The following is a 24,171-nucleotide window of genomic DNA, read 5'->3' on the forward strand; positions in this document are numbered from 1 at the left end:
TCCCAAAATAGTGTGTATAAAGAAGGATTGATCAGAAGAGTTGTTCCAATCATATAGATTATGAATGTAACTCTTAGTACCTTGTTAGCAAGAAAAAGTCACTACCTAAGTAGTTTCCAATGACTGAGGAAATCTTGTAAGATGATCTGGGAGGATGGACAATTTTATATATATATATATATATATATATATATATATATATATATATATATATTTAATAGCCTTTTATTTACAGGTTATATGCATGGGTAACTTTACAGCATTAACAATTGCCAAACCTCTTGTTCCAATTTTTCACCTCTTACCCCCCCATCCCCTCCCCCAGATGGCAGGATGACCAGTAGATGTTAAATATATTAAAATATAAATTAGATACACAATAAGTATACATGACCAAACCCTTATTTTGCTGTACAAAAGAATCAGACTCTGAAATATTGTACAATTAGCTTGTGAAGGAAATCAAAAATGCAGGTGGGCATAAATATAGGGATTGGGAATTCAATGTAATGGTTTTTAGTCATCACCCAGAGTTCTTTCTCTGGGCGTAGCTGGTTCAGTTTATTACTGCTCCATTGGAAATGATTTGGTTGATCTCATTGCTGAGGATGGCCAAGTCCATCAGAACTGGGCATCATATAGTATTGTTGTTGAAGTATATAATGATCTCCGGGTCCTGCTCATTTCACTCAGCATCAGTTCGTGTAAGTCTCTCTAGGCCTTTCTGAAATCATCCTGTTGGTCATTTCTTACAGAACAATAATATTCCATAATATTCATAGACCACAATTTATTCAGCCATTCTCCAATTGATGGGCATCATTCAGTTTCCAGTTTCTAGCCACTACAAAGAGGGCTGCCACAAACATTCGTGCACATACAGGTCCCTTTCCCTTCTTTATGATCTCTTTGGGATATAAGCCCAGTAGTAACACTGCTGGATCAAAGGGTATGCACAGTTTGATAACTTTTTGAGCATAGTTCCAAACTACTCTCCAGAATGGTTGGATTCGTTCACAACTTCACCAACAATGCATCAATGTGGATGGACAATGTTTTAAGAAAAGTCACCTTTTGTGAGAGCTATAAAACTGAGCAATAGATTTGCCCAACCATTTGGGTCCCTTTCTTGTTTCCCTGAGTAGGACACAGACCAACATTAGCAGAGTTTACCTATGGTAGACAGCGGTGTATGTGAATATGTAAGGAAGTGGCAATGTGGGAGCAAGATAGATTGGAAGCTTGAACATATTATAATTTTTACCTACAAGAAACTGATAATTGCCTAGGGACAGAAGCATATGTGAGTTACATGCTTTCTTCCCAAAATATTCTTAAAAAAGAGGCCTACAAAGGAGTTTTCCAGTCCAAGGGGAGGCAGCAGGTGGGCCAAGTTCCTGCAGAAACTCATGACAGAGGCAGACATGTACCACTATGAACTGAGAGGACAATTGTTGAGCAAGGACTTTGCTCATGACCACTATCTGATTGGTAGGTGAAGGAGAGTCTGATTTCCTGACAGTGAACTTGATCTAAGAATTGAAATTTCTAGCTAGAAACAGGGAATTACCTATCAATTCTAGGAACTTGTAGGAAATGGGTGTGGAGGGCATGACATCTCCTGATTGATCCCAAACTCTTGAGTTTGGAGTTCTAATGTTCTAGAGAGAAGCCTTGCAGCTAACTAAAGGAGTTCTGAAAGTTTAATCAATCTAAGGGTAGACATGAGACCTTAGCATTGCTACCCTTGCTCTTTAAATGAGTTATTCAGATAATGAAGTTCCAATAAAAATAGGATTGTTAACAGTCCCTAAATGCATTCATCTTTTAGGTAGAGTTTAAATGTGATTTTGTAAACACGAGGTCTGAGATTATATAGGACCTTGTAGAAAATTATAAATCATCAGAATATCAACTATAATTTTTATGTTTTTTCAGATTATGGAAATTTTGGAAATCTAGGCAATTGTTGCTTTGAATGCCTGTGCAGATGAGGACTGTTGAAGTCCTCCCAAATAAAGCCCAATTTAGGGAGGCAGGTAAAGATCAGCTAAATACTGTACATCTTGAGAAAGAGAGCTTTCATTAAAGGAGCAAGCTCAGGCCATTTCCCAGTTGACTGCACTCATCTAGACTTATCTATCATGTCCACAAGTGAGTACCTTATCCTTTCCTATTCCCTTTTCAATTATCTTTTGCATGTTGTCTTCCCTCCATTAGATCGTAAGCTCCCTGAAGGAATTTTCGTTTTCATCTTTGTATCCCCAGCTCTGAGCACAGTGCCTGGAATATAGTAGGCACTTAATTAATATTTATTGACTGACAGAAGGGAGAATGATCTGGGATGTTAGACATCAATTACCATGACCATCAAAATATAGGGGACTAAGTGGTTCCAGGTGCCTTGATCAAAAGTGGTCACAATACCTAGACTCCTGTAAAACTCAGGTCTCTATAGAAATAGGCAGAATCTTCTTTCCACAATATAGGTACTTTTCCAGGACTTAGAGAATTGGGGAAAGTTTAAGGACTGGAAAAATATATATTTTTAAAATACCAATTCTACCTCAGGGAAGATAGCAAGAGGGCCACACAGTTCAAACCTTGGGTGCTCAAAATGCCATAGGAATGGGATGGCCAGGTAAAGAGGAACTGCTTTCTGAAGATGTAAACTCTTCATTGCCTCTCTGGGCTCATATCACCATTCCCATTTCCCCGTTCCTGAATAAAAAGAAGCTTCCTTAAGGTAGGAGAGCCTTCTTCAAGGAGAACTCAAGCAGAGTTCTGATGCTGACCATCAGTCAGCAAGGACTGAAAGACAACTGTGCTAGCAGTTGGTAGTGGATTTTTTGACTCAAGTCATCAAGTCTATAACTTTATTAGATGTGCAATTCTGCTCCAAAGATCCCATTTCTCCAACCTACCTCCCCTTCACAACTTCATTGAATATTTTGAAAATAAAGGAAGAGAGCCACATACTGATGGAAACCAGTGTAGATGCAGGCATGTTGCCACTTATTCAACTTCCAGATCTGGTACCTGTTTGACTTTTAGAAATCATGTTCCATACATATATACATCCTCATCCCCTCCAATAAGGGAAGATAGAAATCTACTAGCCAAATTTCAACAAAAAACTTTTGCATAATTGGTGATGGGATTGCAAAATGAGTATTGTGATTGAGTAAGGATGGCCAATGATGTACTTCTTCCATTTGGATCTCTGTATCTCTGTGAGTTACAATCTGCAGCTTTGAGATCCATCAAACTAAGTAGTCAGCTATTGAATTAAACTGAAAATCATACCTTCAATTCCCTGCTATGAAAATTTAAGCTGAGATTTTAAAAAATAATGAAGCACAGTCAACCATATTGCTTTCAATAAAAATACTGTAATTTTGGAGGGCTTCTGTATAGTTACTATGTACAATATTGTTTCATTTTTATCGCAACCCTTTTAAATTTTTACTTTTGTGTGTTGCAAAACAAATAATGTATCAACATAGCATCAAATGTATATGATTTAGAGATGAATCAGTATGCACATGTTGCAAATTTATGATCTGTTGCAGATTTATGATAAAAAATGTTGTACCAATAGAATGTATAATTAGAAAAATTGGGGGACTTCTGTTCTCAAGGATAGGGCAGTTCAGTGGCATTAATTCAGGGAAAAGGCTATTTAAAGGAAGGATTATTAAGCCTATCTTAATATCCTGTTCAGAGATTCCATCTTTCCCCTTCTTTCTGAGAGTCCGATACAGGTGAGGATGGAAGACAGGGAGAAATAGAAGTAAGGGGTATTGCACAAGTTCAGGTTTTGTCCTAAGGAGCTTCACACTAGATCAGAATCTGAGAGATTTCTCATATTGACTTAATCTTCAAGCAGTCAGAAGATCAGCCATATGGAGTTCTTCACTGATTTGGATTCTCTGAGGCCCCTGTGCTGAACCAGGTTATATTGCTGGAACTTGTCAGTGTCTTTTGGTTTGTGCCAGCCCCTCTGGCACTTTAGGATTGGGGAAGGCCACAAGTGACATCGCTGGACTCCCATTCTTCTGTTGTTCTGTCTCTGACTGCTCATCTTCTTCTTCTATATCACTCCTCACATCCTTCTGTATCTGAAAAACAGACAACAAAATTGGGTAGATAGAGAAAGAAAGAAGGGTGGACCAAAATAGAGAGGAGCAATCTGACAGGGAGCAAAATATAGGAACCAGCAGAATATAGGGGGAGAGAAAAGATGGGAAGCAAAAGAGAGGAAGATGGTGGAAGGAAGGGATAGAAATTGATGAAACACCTATTACATGTTAGGCATTGTACTAAGCATATTAAAAATTTTACACTTTTTGGTTAAAATTTTTTAATTTAAGTTAAATTTTTTAAAATTAATTTTAAATAAAACTTTTAAACTTTTACACAAATCAGCACTTTAGAAATATCTACAAAAAGAGGAAAATGTTCAAAAAGAGACAAGGAGAGAAGGGAATAAAAAAGAAACAGAGAGGACAAAATGACATAAGGCAGAATCAGGAAGATTAAGGAGAAAGAAGAAACAGAGAAATAGGTAGAAAAGAGAAGGCAAGAAGAGGAAAGAGATCAGTTGAAAGAATAAAAAGAAGTACATAAAGGGAAAAGTGGGAAGCGAGAGAGAAAGAGGAAAGGATTTGGGGTGAGACCTTCCTCCTTTCTCCACATCCATCTCCTAGCCAATCCAGGTCTGTCTAGTGCCAATGGGCATTAGAATGCCAGGTCTAGGTCCTCATTCCTCTTTTCCCACTTTTATCTATTGTCTGTTTTAGCTGTGTAGCCCATTCCCTCTAGGATTTTATTCACTTGCCTTTCAGCTGCTAAAATGGCCTCTGAGACAACAGACCAACAGGGTCCCTGGGTTAAAGAAGAATCAGGAACCAAAGCCAGGGACATCCTTGGTACATACCTTGCCAATAATAATAAGTTTGAAGAACATTTGAAGTATGAGGAATGACCAGAAAATATTGAGAGCCTGAAGAATAAACAGGAGGGCATTGCTGAAGTAGTAACCAAAGAAGGGCTTATGCGCAGCCATGGAATCATAGATGGTGGTGTAGAGGACTCTGTTGAAAAGAGAGGGGGACTCAGGAGATGGTAGAGGGTCAGGCCATCAGAAACATTGAAAGGACCTGGCCTCTAAACAACTTGTGTTCCAGATGAGAACTCTTCCAAGAAGAGTAAGGCTTAGTAAGAACCTCTAAGTATGGGGGAAAAGACCCACAAGTCTCCTAGCCTAACTGGGAACCATTCTCATTCCTCTGTTAAGGAATAGAAAATATTTTTAAAAAAACTTCATTTATTTATTTTATTTATTATTGAAGTTTTTATTTTCAAAATATGTGCATAGATAATTTCCAACATCCACCCTTACGAAACCTTGTGTTCCAAATTTTTTCCCCTCTTCCCCCCACTGCCTCCCCTAAACAGCAAGTAATTCAATATAGGTTAAACACAGGCAATTCTTCTATACATGTTTCCATGACTATCATAGCAGAAAACTCTAAAGAAGGAGTTGGGGTGCCAAGGCCCCCCCAGGATTCACAGTCATTGCCCACAACTTTTGCCATTTTCTAGAACCAGGCTTACCTGTACGGGAGAAGAATAAGCCGGCTAAAAAGGAATATCACAGTAAAGATGATGAAGACTATCTCACTTGAATTTTTCCATTGTGCATAATTGAACATTTTGCCTGCCTTGGAACGGAGGAGAGAAGCAGTCTTAGAATGACATAAGCTGAGATGAGAAGGACCTCTGAGGGCATCTTGTCCATTCCCTATTTTGACTTCTTAGCCTGTGGTTGGTCATCTAGCCTCTACAGGATTACATCCACCAAAGGAGCCTCCATTCTTCCCCAGAGGCAGCCTATTACACATTCAGATTGTTAGGAAGGGTTTCCTTAAGAGTCAGCCCAAATTTGACTCTGCAAAATACCTAGTTCCCACTTCTGCCCTTTGGGGCCAGACAGAACAAATGTGAAGTGATAATCCTATAAACACTTGAAATCAACTCTTATGTTCAACTCTCCTACCCCTGGGGCTTCCCTGAGTCAAGCATCCCCAATGCCAGTTTAGCATGAGCTCCAGAGTCCTCTCATTATCCTAATCCCCCCTCTGGAAGCTCTCCAGCTCTCTGGTGCCCAAGACACCTCTCTGATGGCTCTCTTCCTTCTACAAGTCTTTCCCAAATCTGGCTCCTGGAGTTGTACAGAGCATACAGATGTGGCCCGATCCACATGAAACCCAGAGAGATTATTACCTCCTTGTACTGAACATGGATCCTAGATTATGTCACTTTGTAGATTCACAATAACCTTGTTGTCCATTGAAAGATTCAGGGCTTTATTCATAGAAAGTATTGTCTAATCACAACTGCCCCTTGTGGGCTTGTAAGTTTATTTTACTTTTTTAAAATCTAAACTGTAGAGCTCACTGGTTCAGATCTTTGCAGGTTGTAATAGACTGGCCATTGGACAAGAGTTTGACTCCAGCCCAGACATTAATTTATGATCCTGAGCAGTTACTTAACTTCTCCCAGCCTCCATCTCCTGATCTTTAAAACGAGGATAATGATAATAACTCCCTTACAGTATTATTGAGAGAATTAAATGAAATAACATATGTAAAGTTCTTTGCCAGTCTCAAGATGCTTCCTAAATACTATCATCACAACCATCACCATGATCCCGATTATAGTTGTTTGTATTTATTTATTTGCTTGTTGTCTCCCCCATAAGACTGTGACCTCTCTGAGGGCAGGGACTGCCTTTTGCTTCTCTTTGTTTTCTGAGTGCTTGGCACAGTGCCTGGCCCATAGTAGGTATCTAATAAATGCTTATTGTCTGTCTTCCATCTGATTGGTATCATGTCTGTCATTTCTTCCCTCATTGTTGGGCCATATTTACAAAACTGATAATGTCTCCTTTAACATAGTTATAGGGTTAGGCTCTGGCTACCTTCCCCTTCATTCCACCTATACTTAAACACACTTAAACCCATACTTAAATCACATCATCTTCGTCGTCATCATCATCACCTGCCAAATCCTGGTCACAGATTGTCAAAGAATGCTGGGCTAGAAGGAGAGTTAAGACAAAAATGCAGTAACTAGTAGAAGACAGCAACAGGCCTATTACTGAACTGCTATGAGTACAGAAGCATCTAGGGTCACAGCCATGCCCTTCTCCGGCCCTGTGGCCCCTGCAAAAACGAGGCTTTCAGGGGTTCAAGATACATCCTCTTAGACAACTGGCTTGGCTCACTCACCTCCAAGAAAACATCAGACACATCATGTAGCAGCATCACCAGGGTCCCAATGCGAATGTAGTTGGCGCAATAAGAGAAGTAGATCAATATGATGGCAGAAAAGTGATGGATGATTTGCTCTCTGAAATCCTGGGAGGAAGAGGACGGCCATAATGCTAGAACCAAATCTAACTTCCCACATTTTCAAGGAGGGCAGTAACAAGAAGCTGGCCTCTGTTTTTTCCCCCCTTTGTACTTTTCCCAAACCTTGGACTCCCACCATACTCACCTTTCTTTTTACATCAAAGGATAAGGTGGTTATCAGGGAGAGGTAGAATCCAAACTCCAAAAGATACCACCAGTATATGGCAGGCTTCAGAGGCTGAAAGTAAAAGCAGTCATGAGGTCAGATCATGGTACAGAAAGATCCAGGGGTGAAGGGGAGAAACAAAAAGGGAGATAAATTTGCTGAGAACAAAGATTGCTTCTTGTATCTTCTCTGTCTGTGCATGGTTGGGTCTCTTGACCAAAGGATGCCTGAGACAAGACTTCCTTAAGTCAGGTCATATCTGATGCACCACATTACCTTTTTTCTGATGGAATTACTGATAGACCAGACCAATTCTGCAAGTAGATTCTCATTATATTATAGCCAAGAATTTAATACACTTGCAGCATTATTTTTGGTTCTGGTCATTGTAAACACTGTGTTGATAAACTGGAGAGGGCCCAGAGGAAGACAACCAGAGTGGCAGAAATCTTTGAACTCAAAAACTTTGAACTGAAAAAACTAGAAATGTTCACTTTGGAGAGGAAGAGAAGTAGATGGGACAAGACAGCTGGCTTCAGGTGTTTGCAAATGAGGAAAACCTTCAGCTGGCCTCATAAGGCAGAGTAATGGGTAGATTGCCTATTGGTTTAAATCAAGGCTAATTTAGAGAAATATATTCTAATGTTTAGAGCTATCCCAAAGAACAATGAGCCATACTCAAGATCTTCCAACTGAGATAGGATGAGCTCTTTTTTTAGGTTTGTTACAGAGAGGAATTCCTGGTTAGATATAGCCTCTGAGGGCCCATTGCAACTAGGAGACTGGAATTTGGAGTAAGCACTGGCTTCAGTAGTTAGGGTCCACTGTATTTTATCCTGGGGCTGCTCACCTGTTTAGGGAATCCTTCCCAGCATACTTTAGACTTCCATAACCAGGGCTCCTGGAAGAAACAAGGATCAGTTCCCCAGAAACTGCCTTCATCAAGGCTCCCCTCCATAGGGAGTGACTCAGCCCCATAACTTGAGTTCAACATTTCCCCAGGATACTCCAAGCACTCAGTAGGAAATATTTTAGCCACATTTTGTAGGATTACAGAATATTTTCCTGGTTTCCCCTTTCTCTTTCATTCTCAGGAAAAGAAGTCATAGTTGAAGAGAGGTCAAGGAGACTCCTGTTCTGATCCTTACCTGTGAGTCATCTGCATTTGTGTTGGCTGTGTTGGCTATGGCACAGTCTGAACTGGGGATGGGGTTGAAGGGATTTATCAAACTGGGCACCAACTCAACAGAACATGACCAATTGTACTCCCAAATAGGGCACTTGTCATTGTAGGCACTTACAAACTATTTAACCAGTCTACCTAGCCTGACATTCTTTCTTTATCCCAGCATAGGTGCCCTCTTCCTGCAGTTCTTGCTTCAATAATCTGATGGCATAATATGCCATCATCACATTTTACTCAAAATTTCTGATCCATCCTTCCTGTTTGTCAGATGGGCCAGTCCAGTTGCAGAGTTCCTGGAATGAATGCAGTTATGCATTTCTCCCACCCACTGGGATATTGAAGGAAGGTATGGAATGAACAAAGGGGAAAAGTAAGGATTCATGGGAGAGCTAAGGAGGGTCAAAAAGAGATAAAGATCATGGAGCTAAAAGAGAACTGAGGGGAATAAAGGAGAAAGGTGAAAAAGTTGAGGATGGAAAGGATAAAGGAACAGAAGGAAAAAAGAATGGACATGACATGGAGAAGAAGGAGAGAAATGAAGATGAGGGTGGGATAAAAAGGACAGAAAGGCACAAGGGGATGGATGCTAAAAGCAGAATATGAGAACATAAGTGAAAGAAGGGGATGGACATGGGTAGAAAACATGAAAAGGGTAAGAAGAGATAGGACAAAGAGTTTGGGAATGGAGAGGGAGAATGAAGACAGAAATGAAAACAATAAGAGAGTAAAGGTTAAGGGAAGAAGATGGAAGGGAAAGAGAGAGGCAGAGAGTGAGGACAGATAGGATGACGAGACAAATAGGAAAGGATAGGGCATATGGTGTGGATGGGATAGGACATACTCACATTGTAAATAGCGAGGAAGCCTCCAAAAAAGAAATAAGAGTAAACTATAAATCTCCAACTGAAAATAAAAAAAAAAAACCTAAAGTTAGAGAGGAGAGGAAGGCTTAACGGACAAGGGTACTGCTAAGGTGAGTTCATGGGGAGACAGATGAACTGGGCCTCTGCTTCTTTGGCATCATGATTCCCCTATCCCAGAATGGACTATTTGGATCCATTCCTCCATCAGCTTTCCTCAGCTTACCAGGCTTCACAGAATTTCTTGCTCAGTAATGGTTGCTCCTGGTTTCTCCTGCATCGAAACCATCGTTGAACTTGCCTCAGCGAAAGGCTGCATTTGTTGGCCAGATCATTCAGCTGAGCCTGGATACAATAGGATGTTTGGGGGTTACAATAGGAGTTTGGAGGTGAAGCAAAAAAAGGGTAGATTTCAGTTTCCAAAGACTACAGGAAAAATGTCCTCTCTCTGAAGTTTGCTCAGTCTCACCTTCTCCCTTCCCCCAACACCCTCAGCTCCTCAGCTCTAAGAATTTGAGACTCACAGGGAATGGCAAGGAGAAGGTGGGGTTGCCTCCTCCCTTCCATCCAAAGCCAATGGCATACGTTCCCCACACCTTGGCCCCTGCCAGGATTTTTTTTGCCCTGAGGGAAGAGGGTGAAACAGAGGCCCATACTGAAGGAATCTCTCTGACAAAATCAAACAACATCATTTTAAAATAGACATTATGTGCTGGTTCTGTACAAAGACAAAATGAAACACTCCCTTCCATTAAAAACATCAGGTATTAGTGGCTGGAGTTTTTGAACTAGGAATTAGGAAAATTGCTTTGGACTCTTACTAGCTCTGTGGCCCTGCTCTTTACTTCTCAGTTTCTTCCTCTGTAAATTAAAGCATCTGCCTCACAAGGTTGTTAAGATATCAGGTGAGGCAATATATGTAAAGTGTTTTGCCCACTTTTAAGAGCATTAAAAACAGGGAAATAAGGAAAAGGGTCTTAGGAGGTGTCACTTGAACTGTGGATCAAAAGGTGCAAGTGAGGAGGAAGAGTATTCCAGACATGGGGCACAATTTGAACACAGAGTCTAGAAATTAAAAGTTGTACACCACAAACAAACAGCAAGTTGGCAAGTATAGCTGGAATATACAGGGAAGCGTGGAATTAATTTGTATGGGAAAATAGGCTAAAGACAGAATGTAAAGGGCTTTAAACAGATAAGTTTTTTTTTTTTTTTTATAGTGGTAATAGGGAGTCATTGAAGCTTCTTCAGCAGAAGAATAACAACATAGACTTGAATTTTAAAAATGATCTATTTAGCAGCAGTGGGGAGAATGGAATGGAGGATTGGCTGTAAGGAGACCAAGTAGAAGGTTATTGCAATCATGGGGAGGAGAGGGATAGAATTAATGATGTGAATGGAAAGAAGGGGATGATCGTGAGAAATGTGGGAGTAATTGAATCAATAAGATTTGGCCACTGATTGAATATGGGTGTGAGCGAGAGAGAAGAAATGAAGATGATTCCTAGATTGCAAACTTTTATCCACAGAACATAGAAAGTGAGACCTGGGAATGACTTAAGAGTACATAAAGGGGCAGCTAGATGGTCCACTGGAGGCCCCAAAGTCAGGAGGATCTGAATTCAAATTCTGCCTTAAACAGTTAACTCTTACTAGCTGTGTGACCCTACGTGTCACTTAACTCCAACTACCTCACCAAAAGAAATGAAAAAAAATTTTTAAAGAGTACATCAAGTTCAGACCCCACATTTAACAGATGAGTAAACTTATTCTTAGAGTTGGGGAAATGACACAGCAAGTCATCAGCTGAGATTAGAATCCAGTTTTTGGGAACTCCTGATCCATTCTGATGCTAAAAATGGGTAGATCTTGGTGCTCAGAGCAAGAATTGCTCTTCTGAAGAGAGATGGAACCACAAGGAGCCTGTTTGTGAATCAGTCTTGAGCACACACCTCACTGTTTCCCCTACTTCCTATTCAGGAACATTATTTCCTTGAAAGCAAGTATTTTCCCTGCTGAGGGGGATTGGAGCTTAAACCTAGGGCCTCTTTAATAGCATCACAATTCGCCCCTTACCCACCTCTTTTGGATTTTGACTCTGAGAACGAAAAAAGGACTCCAGGATTGGGTTGTGAAAAGCCTTGATCCTGCGAGCATCATGCACACCCATGAGCCTGGCCAGGGGCAACCCAACGACCCTATGAGAGGAGACAGAAAAGGTGAAAACCTAGAAATCCCTGAAATTCTGAACCTTTGGAGTTCTCTATTTAGCTAAGGCTTTCTCATGGAGCATATTCAGAAATGTCATTTTTGGTTCTGAGGCCCTTGGAGCATTGGAGGGCCCACTTTCAGCCATTGCTGAGTGCCAATATGATATTGATGAGGACAATACAGCCTCGACCAGAAGAGCATCTGCCTTCCCTGGGAAAGACTCTTCCCACACATTATGCACCTTTTGGATGCTAAATCTACATTCCCTGGGAAAGACTCTTTCCCCACACCCTATCTCAAGCATGTTCCTTTCGGATGCAAAGCCCAAATTGTTTTGTTTCTGTATATAAGTAAGCCCTGAGAAAATGTCTCTTTGCAATTCTTTGACATTGCCCACTAAGAGAATATCTTAGTGTCTTTCTCTCTTTAATAAAGTACCTTTTCTTATCACAGCCTTTTGTGTAGCGTTTCTCGCTGCGAACCCACCCTAACTTGGTGTTTTGGAGAACTAGGAGACCAACCCATATTCCTGCCACAATCCATACCTCATCATTTGGTTCCTGACCTCAACATTTGGTTCCCTGACGAAACGAACACCGGAAGCTAGATAATTTGGCAACCAAACTGAACCCCAACCTTTTTGGGGCACTCAGAACCAATCTGGGTTTTGAGCTGTTCAGGCAATATTCTTCTGGGAAGAATCTGCGTTCTTTTTTTTCGTCTCTCTCTCTCTAAAGGTAGTGGGGAGAATATCTGCGATCCGTCTCACCCTATTTGACTTTCAGGTGATTCTGACCAAGTAATCAGGAACTCTGGACAAGGTAAAAGACTTTTTTCTTTCCTAATCTTGCAGTGGACGCCCAACGCCCTTGGGTCGGGCTTGGGTCGTCGGTGGGAGCTCTAAGCTCTGGCACAATTCTTGAGGAATTGCTGCGGTTTGACAAAAAGCTTCTTTTGTCGGCTCTCTGTCTCCAAGAGATACGAGAGAGGCTGCAAGGATTTGGAAAACTAAAAGTTTTTTACCTGTCCACAATCTAGACGCTCCCCTGCCTCTAAAATCTTTCTTGGAGCAGATTCTTTACTTGAGGAAACTCCCTCTGTCCAAATCCTTTTGAGAGACAAAGGCCCTTCCTTTGTATCTCAATGTATTTCTAATCTTTTTTTTTTCGTCACTAGAAAGCCCTGCTCTCAGGCAGGGAGAGAAAGTGTCTCTTTAACACCCCCCCCCCCAGACCAAGGAGACACATGGCCATTCTGGGGACCCCACCCCTCTCGGGGTCCCAGGCTAGTGCCTCTTTATCTATTCTTTAGATAACCGGAGAAATGGAGGAGCTTGTTTGGGCCCTTCTCCCACCCACTGTTAAATGCAATGGAGTTTCTAATGGTCAGCCTCCGCCTTTCTCTGAAAGGTCCCTGATTGGGGTGAAGTTAGAAATGCCCTGCCCACGGCTCTACTCCCGGACAGGGGTGAGCAGTCTCCTTCAGGTTTTGCTCTCCCAGCAAGATTTGGGGCTTAGATGAGCTGCCCGCCCCTCAAGTTCCGCATGGAGTCGTCAGAGGGCCCCACCATTCGGGGACGCACCGCTGGGAAGATGGCATCTCTTCCCCCCACCCTCGCTCCTTTCCTCCCCTTCCATGGAGGGAGGTGGGCCGAGGCCTGTTTTAAACCTCTCCCCATGGGCTTGGCAACCTGCCTTTTTAAATACCCTATCCGTCCCCTTCTTGGGTTACCCACAGTGGGGAGATTGGGGACTCAATTTTAATCTCCTCAAATCTCCGGCAAGGTTTTAAACTTTTAAAACAAGAACTTTGCTGGCAATCTGAACTACATGGCTCTTAAAGCCGCAGCTTCCAGCCCTCAGGAAGTGTGCTCATCCCATACATTTTAAAGGGACTCGGTTTCCCTGATTTGGTCATCCTGTGTTAGAGAATGCCCCTCCGGCAAGCCTTTTAACTGTGAAGCCTCAGAATTAGGTTTTGATGGGGCTGCTACAAAGAAGGGGATTTTAAATGCCTCGGTTTTTTCTTAGCTTCAGGGTTACCCAAAACCTTTTCCAGTGCTTGTGGAGAGATAACCTAGGTAAACCAGGCTAGGTCTGTCTCTCTCGCTCTTTTTCCTACCTAACCCACAGGTGGGAATGCTTATGCTCCTAATTTTCTGTCCTAAAACCTTTTGCTTTTAGCACCCTCTGTTCTATTTTCTGATTGGGTTCTTGTCCCTGCCAACAATTAAAAAGGTTCTTTTTCTGGCCCAACCCTGGCCAGGTTGCAGTTCAAGAAAGACCTTTGAATGATGGCGGGGAAAAAAACCAGGTCGAAAATTAAACTCATAGAAGATGGCTTTTTTTTCCCCCCTCATTCCTTTGACTCCGAAAATGAGTTAATGGGAAATGAAGCCATTTAAAATTCGGTGAAGCCTTTAGGAAAGAAGTCTGTCTTTCCTTGTCTGGCTTTTCTCGCTCCTGCTGCCTTTTTCCCTCCCCATTCCTTGAGACACTACGGCTCAGGGGCCCGGACATAGAAATTGCATACTGTCTAGAGTTGTGAGGAGCTATTGAAATGGAGATCCACCCCTCCTACTACACCACACCCACTCCCAGCACACTTCACCTTCCTCCTTGCCCTTAATGATGGTGGCCCCTGAGGAGGTTTCACCAGGCAAGCCCACCACAGCACCCCTTCTATAAGGGGGCCAAATCTGAGCTAATTTGAGCTTGCTGGCAGACCGGAGTCTTGAGGAGTCACCTACAGACGTCGTAGGGACGAATTTTGTTTTCTTGGCAAAGGCCTTCTAGGAGGCCTTGGACACCTTCAAGACATCATGAAGGTTAATAGAATGGGAAAAGTCTTCGGTTTTAATGAATTGGCTTCCCTCCCCCATCCCTGGGGATTTTGCGTCTCAATGCAGAGACAAACACTGAGCTTGAAAAAAATGCCTTAATCTCAACACCTGAATTTGAATAGATTAGCTGAATTCCAATTTCTTCAGGACAAGTCCATCCTTTAAATTTTTTTCTTTCTAATCCTGGGACATTAAACTTGTGCCCTCAGGGGCAAAAGCAGCGAGCCAAAACACCAGCACACTTGTCTCTTTTAAAGCTGAAAAAAAATGAACCTTAATGGAAACCTAGGACCCCACCTACCACCCCAACTTTTTTCCAGGGTCAAACCTCAAGGTTTCTGGCTGATGCTAAAGCTGTTTTGTTGGTTTCCTTTCCTCCAACCTGAGACTCTCAGTTTTTCTTCTGGGCAATTTCTGCCTCCTCAAAAAAAAAAACACTGGGCAAAGGCCTTTTAAATTTCCTCCCAGATTAGGCCTGAGCCGAAACTGTCCGAGGGGACCCCGTCTCCCCCTGAGTTCGACAGGAGGAACACTGGAGTTGCGTCCACCAAGGGGCCGTTGTCCCCAGCTTCCTGCTCCCCTAGGGTTGGGGTTGGCCCCTTTCCCTTTTCCCAGGACAACCAACACCCAGGGGCCGGGCCGGTAAGCTGGGTTGGCAGTGCTGAGATATTCACTCCCTCTGATCCCTTCTACCTCTCCCCCATAAAAGTGGGGAAAGTGGAGGGAAGGCTCAAGGTCCGTGCTTATTAAGGAACCAACTCTTTTTAAAGAAAGGCAGCATAGTTAAAAGATTTCTAAGAGCTTAAATTGCATTCTTATCTTTACTAGATGTATAGGCCTCTTGCCTACCTTGACTTCTTAGTCCACACCCTTTAATACCAACCCCAGGAGAAATTGGCTTTCCTGGAAATTAGGAGTGAAAGGGCTAAACTCTAGGCTACTTAACACTTTTACTATTGACAAATAATCTTTTGCTCTCAGCATTTTCTCCTACTTCTTGTTAGATGGGCCATCAGCGTTCTTACAGGCAGCCTGATGCATTTCCTGCTGCATCTCCACCCTGGATGATACCCCGGTTTTAGCCTGCTCCCAAGATCTGGGCTTCAATCTTTGGACTCTCAACTGCCCTTCAGTCTGGAAAACATGGGACAACTGACTGGAAACAACTGACCAGGACAAACACCTCTTAAATGCCCTGCTGCCATCCCCAAATCCCACACCTCACACCTCACCTCCTGGCATGAACCCCCAAATCTCTACGACCCTTGCCAGCTCGAAGCAGTTAAGAGGAGATCAGCGCCCCTTTTCCCACATGCCTTTGGAGGTGACTGCTTGAGGGGGGCAATGAAGAGGGGATCCCTGAACTTGGAAAATCCTGGAAGGAGAAAATCTTCAATTCTGCCTCAATAAGAGACTTTGCCCCATGTCTTTTTCCTTAAATGAATTTAAGTTCCAACTGCTTGAGGGGGGAATGATGCGGGGAAAGATTCCATTCTTTGATTCCCAACCCCCCTAACTTATGTAAATTACCCTTTGACTCACAAATCCTGGTCCCTTTGAATTCCAATAGAAGATCTGGACCTGTCCCAGCCCCACCGGGATCTGAGCCAACTTTGGGGCTACACCCCAAAGCCCCTCGAGCTAAGTCTCCGACTTAAAAGGACCACATTGGGAACCCCTCTTTGCAGAGATTCCAAACATGGTCACCATGTGAGGACCCTCTATCCACTGGACCCGCTGTCCAGTGCCCTCCTTATCTCTACCTTCACCTATCTCCTACTCCTAAACTCAATAATAAACCTCTTTTATCAATCTAGCTCTCCGGGCCAATAAATGCTTTTATTGGGAATTCCGCTCCGCTACTAGACCTCATATACCGCTGTATCCTTGCGCCGAATCCAAGGGGGTTGCAGGGGGACTCTGTTTGACTCCCTGTACCCCAAACCTACCACTAGACCTTAACTAAACCCTAATTTCATTTAGGTACCTCAAATGTAGACGTCAACATGTGGTCTACACCTCAACATTTGCTTCCTGACCTCAACATTATGACAGAATTTCCTTATTGATTAGGGTCAGAAGAACTTTTGACCTATTGGATATAGGAAAAAGGAAAAAAAAAAGATGATGACTATTCTGTTTCTTCTTTCTTTTCTGACCTACTGCAGTTTACGTGTACCCAAGTAAGTGAATTGATATGTTAATAACAATTATTACTAAAGTATTCCACAAAAAGGCCAAATCACTTAAAACAATTCCCACAAAGAAAAAACCCCTACAAACTGAAGATTGTACTAATAAGGTGTGCTCTGAAAGCTAAATGTGGTAAAACCAGTAGTGCTCTAATTAGATCTGAAAAGGATTTAAAAAGTTTGACATCAATTATTCAAAATATTGACTTGCAGCCAATGTAGTTAATGAGAAATCTTGCCCAACTTGTCAACAAATATTTATTAAGTGCTTAACACATGCAAAGCATTTTGGGCAAAGAACTAGGGATACAAATGGAAATAAAAAGACAACTCCTGTCTTGAAGGAACTTACATTTAATTAAGGAATGCATCAGATTAAAAAAAAAAAGAGCTATAATGTAGGGGGAAGGGATAATACCTGCAATGGGGATATCATGACAAAATCTTGAGAATGAAAGATATCTGGCCTTGGTCTTTCCTCATAATGCTCGTTCCTGAAGGAACTTACCAATGGGGTAAGTATATATGATATCTTGAGATTTTAATTAATGATAGTAGAAAGCGATAATTTTAAAAATATACTTAAAGCTAAATTTTTGTTACAAAAATGAAATTCCAGCCTTAACTCTCAACTTGAAAATTACCTGTTCATATCATTTGATCATTTAATAAATTAGAGAATGATTTGTTTTCTTATATATTTGACATAGTTCTCTATATATTTGAGAAATAAGGTCTTTATTATAAAGTTACTTTAAAATTTCCCCCCCAGTTTTCTGCTTTTCTTCTAAGCTTGGTTGCATTTGTTTTGTTTGTGCAAAAACCTTTTAACCTAATGTAATCAAAATTATCCATTTTACATCTCATAATGCTCTCTATCTCTTGTTTGTTCACAAATTCTTCCATAGTTCAGAGATATGACAGGTAAAATATTCCATAATCCCCTTGATGTGGGTGTGGTCCCTTTAAGATTCCTTTCTTTCTGATTCCCAACCCCTTCTAGTTGATGTAATTATCAATCAAGAACCTTTTGATTCAGGAATCCTGGTCCCTTTGAATTCCAATAGAAGATCGGGGCCTATCCCAGCCCCACCCAGATCTCAGCCAGTTTAGGACTACACCCACAGGTCCCTCTAGCTAAATTTCCCATTATAAAAGAGCCAAGCTGGGACCCCCTCTTTGCAGAGACCTTTTTTCCTCTTGAATTTTGTCATTATTTTTCCTAGCTCTATAAATAATTTTTTGGTAGTTTGGTTAACATGGCACTAAATATAGTAAGTTAATTTCAGTAGAACTGTAATTTTTGTTATATTGGCTTGGTCTACCTATGAGCAATTACTATTTTCCCAATTGTTTAAATCTGACTTTATTTGTGGGAAAGGTGTTTTGTTGGAGATGGGCCAAGATGGTGGAGTAAAAGTAGAGACTCACTTGACCTCTCACAAATTCTCTTTCAGACAACTTTAAAACAATGCCTCAAAACAAATTCTGGAGTAGCAAAAACAATAAAAGTACAACAAAAGTACAATAAAACAAAGTAAAACAATATTCTAGCCAAGAAACTTCAGTAAAGGTCTGCTCACTGGGGTGAGAGCAGAGCACAATCCAGAGCATGCTGTGAGGCACCAAGCCCTGGCACAAGCCAGCAATGACAGAGCTTCTGCACAAAGCAGCCAATAGCCATGCTTCAACAAATCAGTAGCAGGTCTTTATGGCAATGAGTCCCAGAATTCTCAGCCCACAGACAGTCAGGGGATTGGACAAGTGGTCAGAAGGAGATTACAAGGCACTCTTTGATGGTATTGGGTATTGGGTATTGGGTGTAGAACTCTGCATTCCCAGGACAAGAAGGAACATTTGCATATACTATGTGGCTACAGGAAAGTGGGGACCCTGATGATCTCAGTGGTTCTAGAACAGAAAACAGCACTTATGATCACTCGCAGATCAAAATTCAGGACAGTGATCCCACCTCTCCTAAGATCATGCTAATTCAGAAAAATCTTATAGATCCCCAGATTTAGCTCTGGAAACAATAGAAAAGAATGTCTGAAACTTTGGACAACAATTCCTCAGAGTCCAATTATAACATAAAGTTAAAATTAAGAAATAGGCTGGAGGGAAGCAGAGACAAGATGGCAAAATAAAGGGGAGACTCACCCAGATCTTCCCCAAACCCTCCAAATTCCTTTAAATAATGACTCTAAACAAATTTTAAAACATCATAACCCACAAAAAATTTGAATGGAACATTTTCTATCTGAAGACAACTTAGAAAGTCAGCAGAAATGTCTGTGACATCAGAGTAGGAATCCAAAGCACAGTCTCAGTGCAGATCATTGCATCACAGCCCTGGCCCTGGCCTCTAACCTTGGCCAAGTCTCTGAATCAGTGAATGTACTGGAAGGTTCCAGATTCTCAGCCCAGAGACACCAAAGACAACTTGGAAGGTCAGAAGGAAAGATTTGTGAGAGAGTCTTGGGAAACCATCATAGGTGTGAATTGAATGCGAAGGGATAATATCTAAAAAATAAAATTAAGGAGTAATAGAGGAATATACTGGAGAAAGGTAAAGGGAAAAGTGGAATGGTGTAAATTATCTGCCATAAAGAGGCAAGAAAAAGCTTTTACAGTGGAGGAGAAGAAGGTGTGATGAGTAAGCCTTTCTCTCATCGGATTTGGCTCAAAGAGGAAATAACACAGACATTCAATATGGGTATAGAAATCTATCTTATCTTGCAGGAAAGTAGATGAGGAAGGGAATATGAGAAGGGGGAGAGATAGAAGAGAGAGCATATTGGAGGAGTGTTTGGTCAATAGCAAAACACTTTTGAGGAGGGTCAGAGTGAAAGGAAAGAGAAAATAGAATTAAACAGGGGATAAATGTGGTAAGCAATAGTAACTGGGAAAAAGAATTTTGAAGCTAGTTTCTCTGGTGAAGGCTGTATTTCTCAAGTGTGTAGGGGACTGAATCAAATTAATTAAAAAAAATAAGAGCCATTTCCCAAATTGATAAATGATCAAAAGATATGAACTATACCCAAAGGGCATATCATGCATATCCTTTAACTTAATAATATCATTCCTAGGCATGAATCCCAAAATAAATTTTAAAAAAATAGAAAGGAAAAGAACTTGTATTGAATTGGGAATGAAACAAATCAGAGACAAGAGGGAAGAGGAGACAGGTCAGAGAATGCAACTGCCTCTCAGTCTCCTTGTATCATTATCATCCTCTCACATGAAGGGATCTTTTCTGCTGGTCAGAATTAGACCCCCAGCAGCCACTAGCAGGTGGCTCCCATAACAAATGGCACCCAACGTGGGGCATAAGAAACACAAGAAACAAAGAAGCAGCAGCACTCAAGAGCTGTTTGTTGAGTAGGATCTTCCCAGGAGAATTCCTTCAGTAACCCAAGGGAAAGGAAAGGGAGAAGAGACCTGGTAAGACTTTTTCAGTCGGGGTAATTAAAATGGGTCAACACATCAAAGGGCCGACTCAGGAGACTTATGCGAGAATTATGAAAACTGCCTACTCTGACTACAATTCTACTTCTCTATTTGTTAGAAACCTTGCTTCCATGATGAACTAGTATGATATTAGAGCAAATTACTTCTCACAAGATTCAACAGCTGCTATAGCATCTCACTCTGCAACCATCCAGAGGAATTGGATGGAAAAGACTTTGACAGTGCTGTTTGTATTCCTTAGCATGCAGACTCATATAACAGCCACTGCACAAACTTGCTGACCATATTGTTGGGGGGAAAATAATCATGTTCCCATAAAACAAAAAATGGGAAATTGTTGAGGACCACACCTAAGTGTGAAACCCAGAAAGCCTGTAATGGGTAAAAGCGGATTGTACCATTAAGAGGTAGGTCAGTTCTCCAAAAGCCCCCCACAGCTATGAATCATAACACACTTGAAGGAATTGCAAATCTGCCTTTATTGACACAGATGTTGCTTGTGAATTGGGAATGAAATAAATCTGAGGCAAGAAGGAAGAGGAGAGAGGTCAGAGAATGCAACTGCCTTTCAATCTCCTTATCATCCTGTCACTTGAAGGGATCTATTCTGCTGCCCAGAATTAGATCTCCAGCGGCCACTAGCAGGTGGTTCCATAATCTGTTACCATGGTGACAGGGAATATCCAAACACAAAGTCAGAAGAGGATAACAATATCAAAATGACCTCATTCATAGGCTCAATGGAAAATATGAATTAATCTCAAGTCCAAAAAGAATTCATAGAAGAGCTCAAAAAGTTTTTTAAGAGTCAGAAAGGGAAAGGAAAAATTGGGAAAATAAATGAATGATGAAAGAAGAAAACAGTTTCTGAAGTGATGAAAAAAGAAAACAGTAAAAAGTAGAGTTGACCACATTCACTGAAGAAAATAATTCCTTAAAAATTAGAACTGGACAAGTGGATGCTAATGATTCCATGAAACAAACAAACAAAAAAAATCAAAAGAACTAAAAGGTAGAAGAAAATGTGGACTATATCATCATAAAAACAACTGATATGGGAAACATCCAGGAGAGATAATTCGAGAATTATTGGACTATCTGAAATCCATGATCCAAAAAGAAGAGCCTAGACATTATCTTTCAAGAAATTATCAAGGAAAACTATCCTGATATCCCAGAAAAAAGAACAGAATAGGAATCAAAATAATCCACCAATCACCTCCTGAGATTCCAAAATTAAAACTCCGAGGAATATAGCCAAATTTCAGAGTTTTTCTATCAAGGAGAAAATACTGAAAGCCAGAAATAAACAATTCATATATCATGGAACCACAGTCAGGAAAATACATAAAGGACTGAAGGAATTAGAATATCATATTCTAGAGGGCAAGGAAGTCAGAATTACAGCCAAGAATCACTTAGCCAGCAAAACTGAGATAATACTTCAGAGGGAAAAGTAGATATTTAATGAAGTAGAGGACTATCAAGTATTCCTGATGAAAAGACCAGACCTGAACAAAAACATTGATTTTCAAATATAAGAAGACTCAAGGGAAGAATAAGAAGGTAAACATGAAAGAGTAATTGTAGGGATCTCAATAAAGTATAACTTTATATTCTTATATGGGAATATAATATATGGAATTACCAAGAACTTTGTCATTATTAGGTCAGTTGAAAGGACTTTATATAGACAGAGGCATGGATATGAGTTAATTTTGCTGGAATGATCTCCAAAAAATATTAGAAAGAGGAGAGAAATAGGGATGAATTAGGAGAAGGAGGAAAAACAAGGCAGAATGGGAAAAGTTTTCTCTTATAAAAGAGGTACACAAAGAAAAATTTTTACAATTGAGAAAAATGGGGAGGAGTAAACAATGCTTGAACACCACTTCCAATGAAATTGATTCAAAAAGGAAGAATGTATGTGTGTAGGTGTCTATACACATGCACACACACACACACGCACACACACACACACACAGTTGTATATAGAAATATAACACCAATAAGGAAATAAGAGGGCAAGAAGATAAATCATTTATTTGTTTAAAATTTGTTTAGAAGCAAAATTGACTTTTGAGGAGGGACAAGATAAAATAGAAAGACAAGATAAAATGAGAGAGAAGAATAAACAGAAGGGAATGGGATGAAAGAAAACACACAATAATTATAACTCTGAATGTGAATGGGATAAGCTAATCCATAAAATGGGAGGAGATAGCAGAATTCATTAGAAACCAGAATCTAACAAATAACAAATTGTTAGATTCTTGAGATAGACTTGAAACATACTTAAAACATACAGATACACACAGAGTTAAACTAAAGGGCTGGAGCACACTTAAAAATGTTTCAAGTGAACTAAAAAAAGACAAGGATAGGAATCATGATCTCACACAAAGCAAAAGCAAAAACAGATCTTATAAAAAGAGATATCATGGAAAATGTGCCATATATAATTAAGTAACATCACACATTTTTATAGCAAGTTTCTCTCAAAGACCTCATTTCTTATATATATTATATATATACATATATATATGCTGAGTACAGAACTGAGTCAAATTTATAGAAATAAGATCAATTCTCCAATTGATAAATAGTCAAAGGATGTAAATAAGCAGTTTTAAGGAGAAAAAATCAAAGTAAACTATAGCTATATGAAAAAATACTCTAAATATTGATTAGAAAAAGACAAATTTAAACAGCTCTGAGGTAGTATCTCATATCTATAAGAACTTACAAATGCTGGAAGGAATGAGAGAAAAACAGGGACACTAATGAATTGTTGACCACAGAGAACTGAACTGGTTTAACTATTCTAGAGAACAATTTGGAATTAGGTCCAAAGGTCTACAAAACTATGCATGCCCTTTGACATGGCAATATTATATCTGTAAACTAAATATATCAAAGTTTAAAAAAGTGAAATCTATTTAGAAATGTATTTATAGTAACTTTTTGTGGTGGCAAAAATATTGAAATCAAGGGGCTGCTCATCAGCGAGGGAATGGCTGAAGAAATTGTGGCATATGATTGTGATGGAGTACAGTTGTGCTGTGGCTAATGACAAGGGAGTGGTTTCAGAAAACCATGGCAAGACCTATATGAACTGATTCAAAGTAAAGTGAGAACAACTAGGGGATCATTGGACTGAGTGACATCAATGTGGTAATGATGATCAGCTGTGAAAAACTTGACTAATTGATACAGTATCCAAGACAGTATTCAAAGATTCATGATGAAAAACTGTGATCCATTTCCAAAGAGAGAGAACAGAGACAGACAGACAGACACACACACACACACACACACATACAGAGAGAACTGATGAACTCTTGGTACAAATTGAAGTATGATTTTCTCATTTTCTTTAATTTTCTTGCTTTGGGGGAATTATAGCTGGTATGGGAGTATGTTTTATATTTCACTTGTATAATTTATAATATGTTTCTTGTCTTCTCATTGGGTAGGGGAGGGGTGGGGGAAAAGGAGGGCAATTGGAACTCAAAATTTAAAAAGAAAATAATGTAAAAATAAATAATTTTTAAAAATGAAGAATGGGGAGAAATTCACAGTTGACTTACCTCTCAAAGCTATATCTGACAATTAATATGATAAATACCAGTGGAATAGCTGCTAACAAGTCCTTGGGGTGAGTGTATATGACTCCATTTGAATCTTCCATGTCAGCCCACGAGTACTGAGAAGGGAACCAATATTCCTGCTTCCAAAATCGGTCATACAGGCTGGTCAGCATCCTGAAAACAAGAGACACAGTTTTATTGAATATGTCTCAAGAAAATGGTAACACATCTTTGG

At 40.4% G+C, this 24,171-nt stretch overlaps 1 protein-coding gene across 2 annotated transcripts in view; it reads right to left on the bottom strand.

Annotated features, from left to right (window-relative positions):
- Positions 1-1,009: 1,009 nt before the first annotated feature.
- LOC116420809 (ceramide synthase 4-like) overlaps positions 1,010-24,171 on the bottom strand; it is a 45,631-nt gene continuing 22,469 nt past the window's right edge. For both annotated transcript variants that reach the window (XM_031948295.1, XM_031948294.1), the window contains 10 exons: positions 23,937-24,110; positions 11,711-11,828; positions 9,857-9,975; positions 9,616-9,673; positions 8,435-8,485; positions 7,564-7,656; positions 7,296-7,424; positions 5,620-5,726; positions 4,940-5,096; positions 1,010-4,121 (listed from right to left, as the gene is read on the bottom strand). In XM_031948295.1, the coding sequence (XP_031804155.1) occupies positions 3,975-4,121; positions 4,940-5,096; positions 5,620-5,726; positions 7,296-7,424; positions 7,564-7,656; positions 8,435-8,485; positions 9,616-9,673; positions 9,857-9,975; positions 11,711-11,828; positions 23,937-24,109 (1,152 nt within the window). In that variant the 5' untranslated portion in view covers position 24,110 and the 3' untranslated portion in view covers positions 1,010-3,974. The remainder of the gene's footprint in view (positions 4,122-4,939; positions 5,097-5,619; positions 5,727-7,295; positions 7,425-7,563; positions 7,657-8,434; positions 8,486-9,615; positions 9,674-9,856; positions 9,976-11,710; positions 11,829-23,936; positions 24,111-24,171) is intronic.

Source organism: Sarcophilus harrisii, chromosome 1 (assembly GCF_902635505.1).
Source record: "Sarcophilus harrisii chromosome 1, mSarHar1.11, whole genome shotgun sequence".
NCBI classification, from domain to species: Eukaryota; Metazoa; Chordata; class Mammalia; order Dasyuromorphia; family Dasyuridae; genus Sarcophilus; species Sarcophilus harrisii.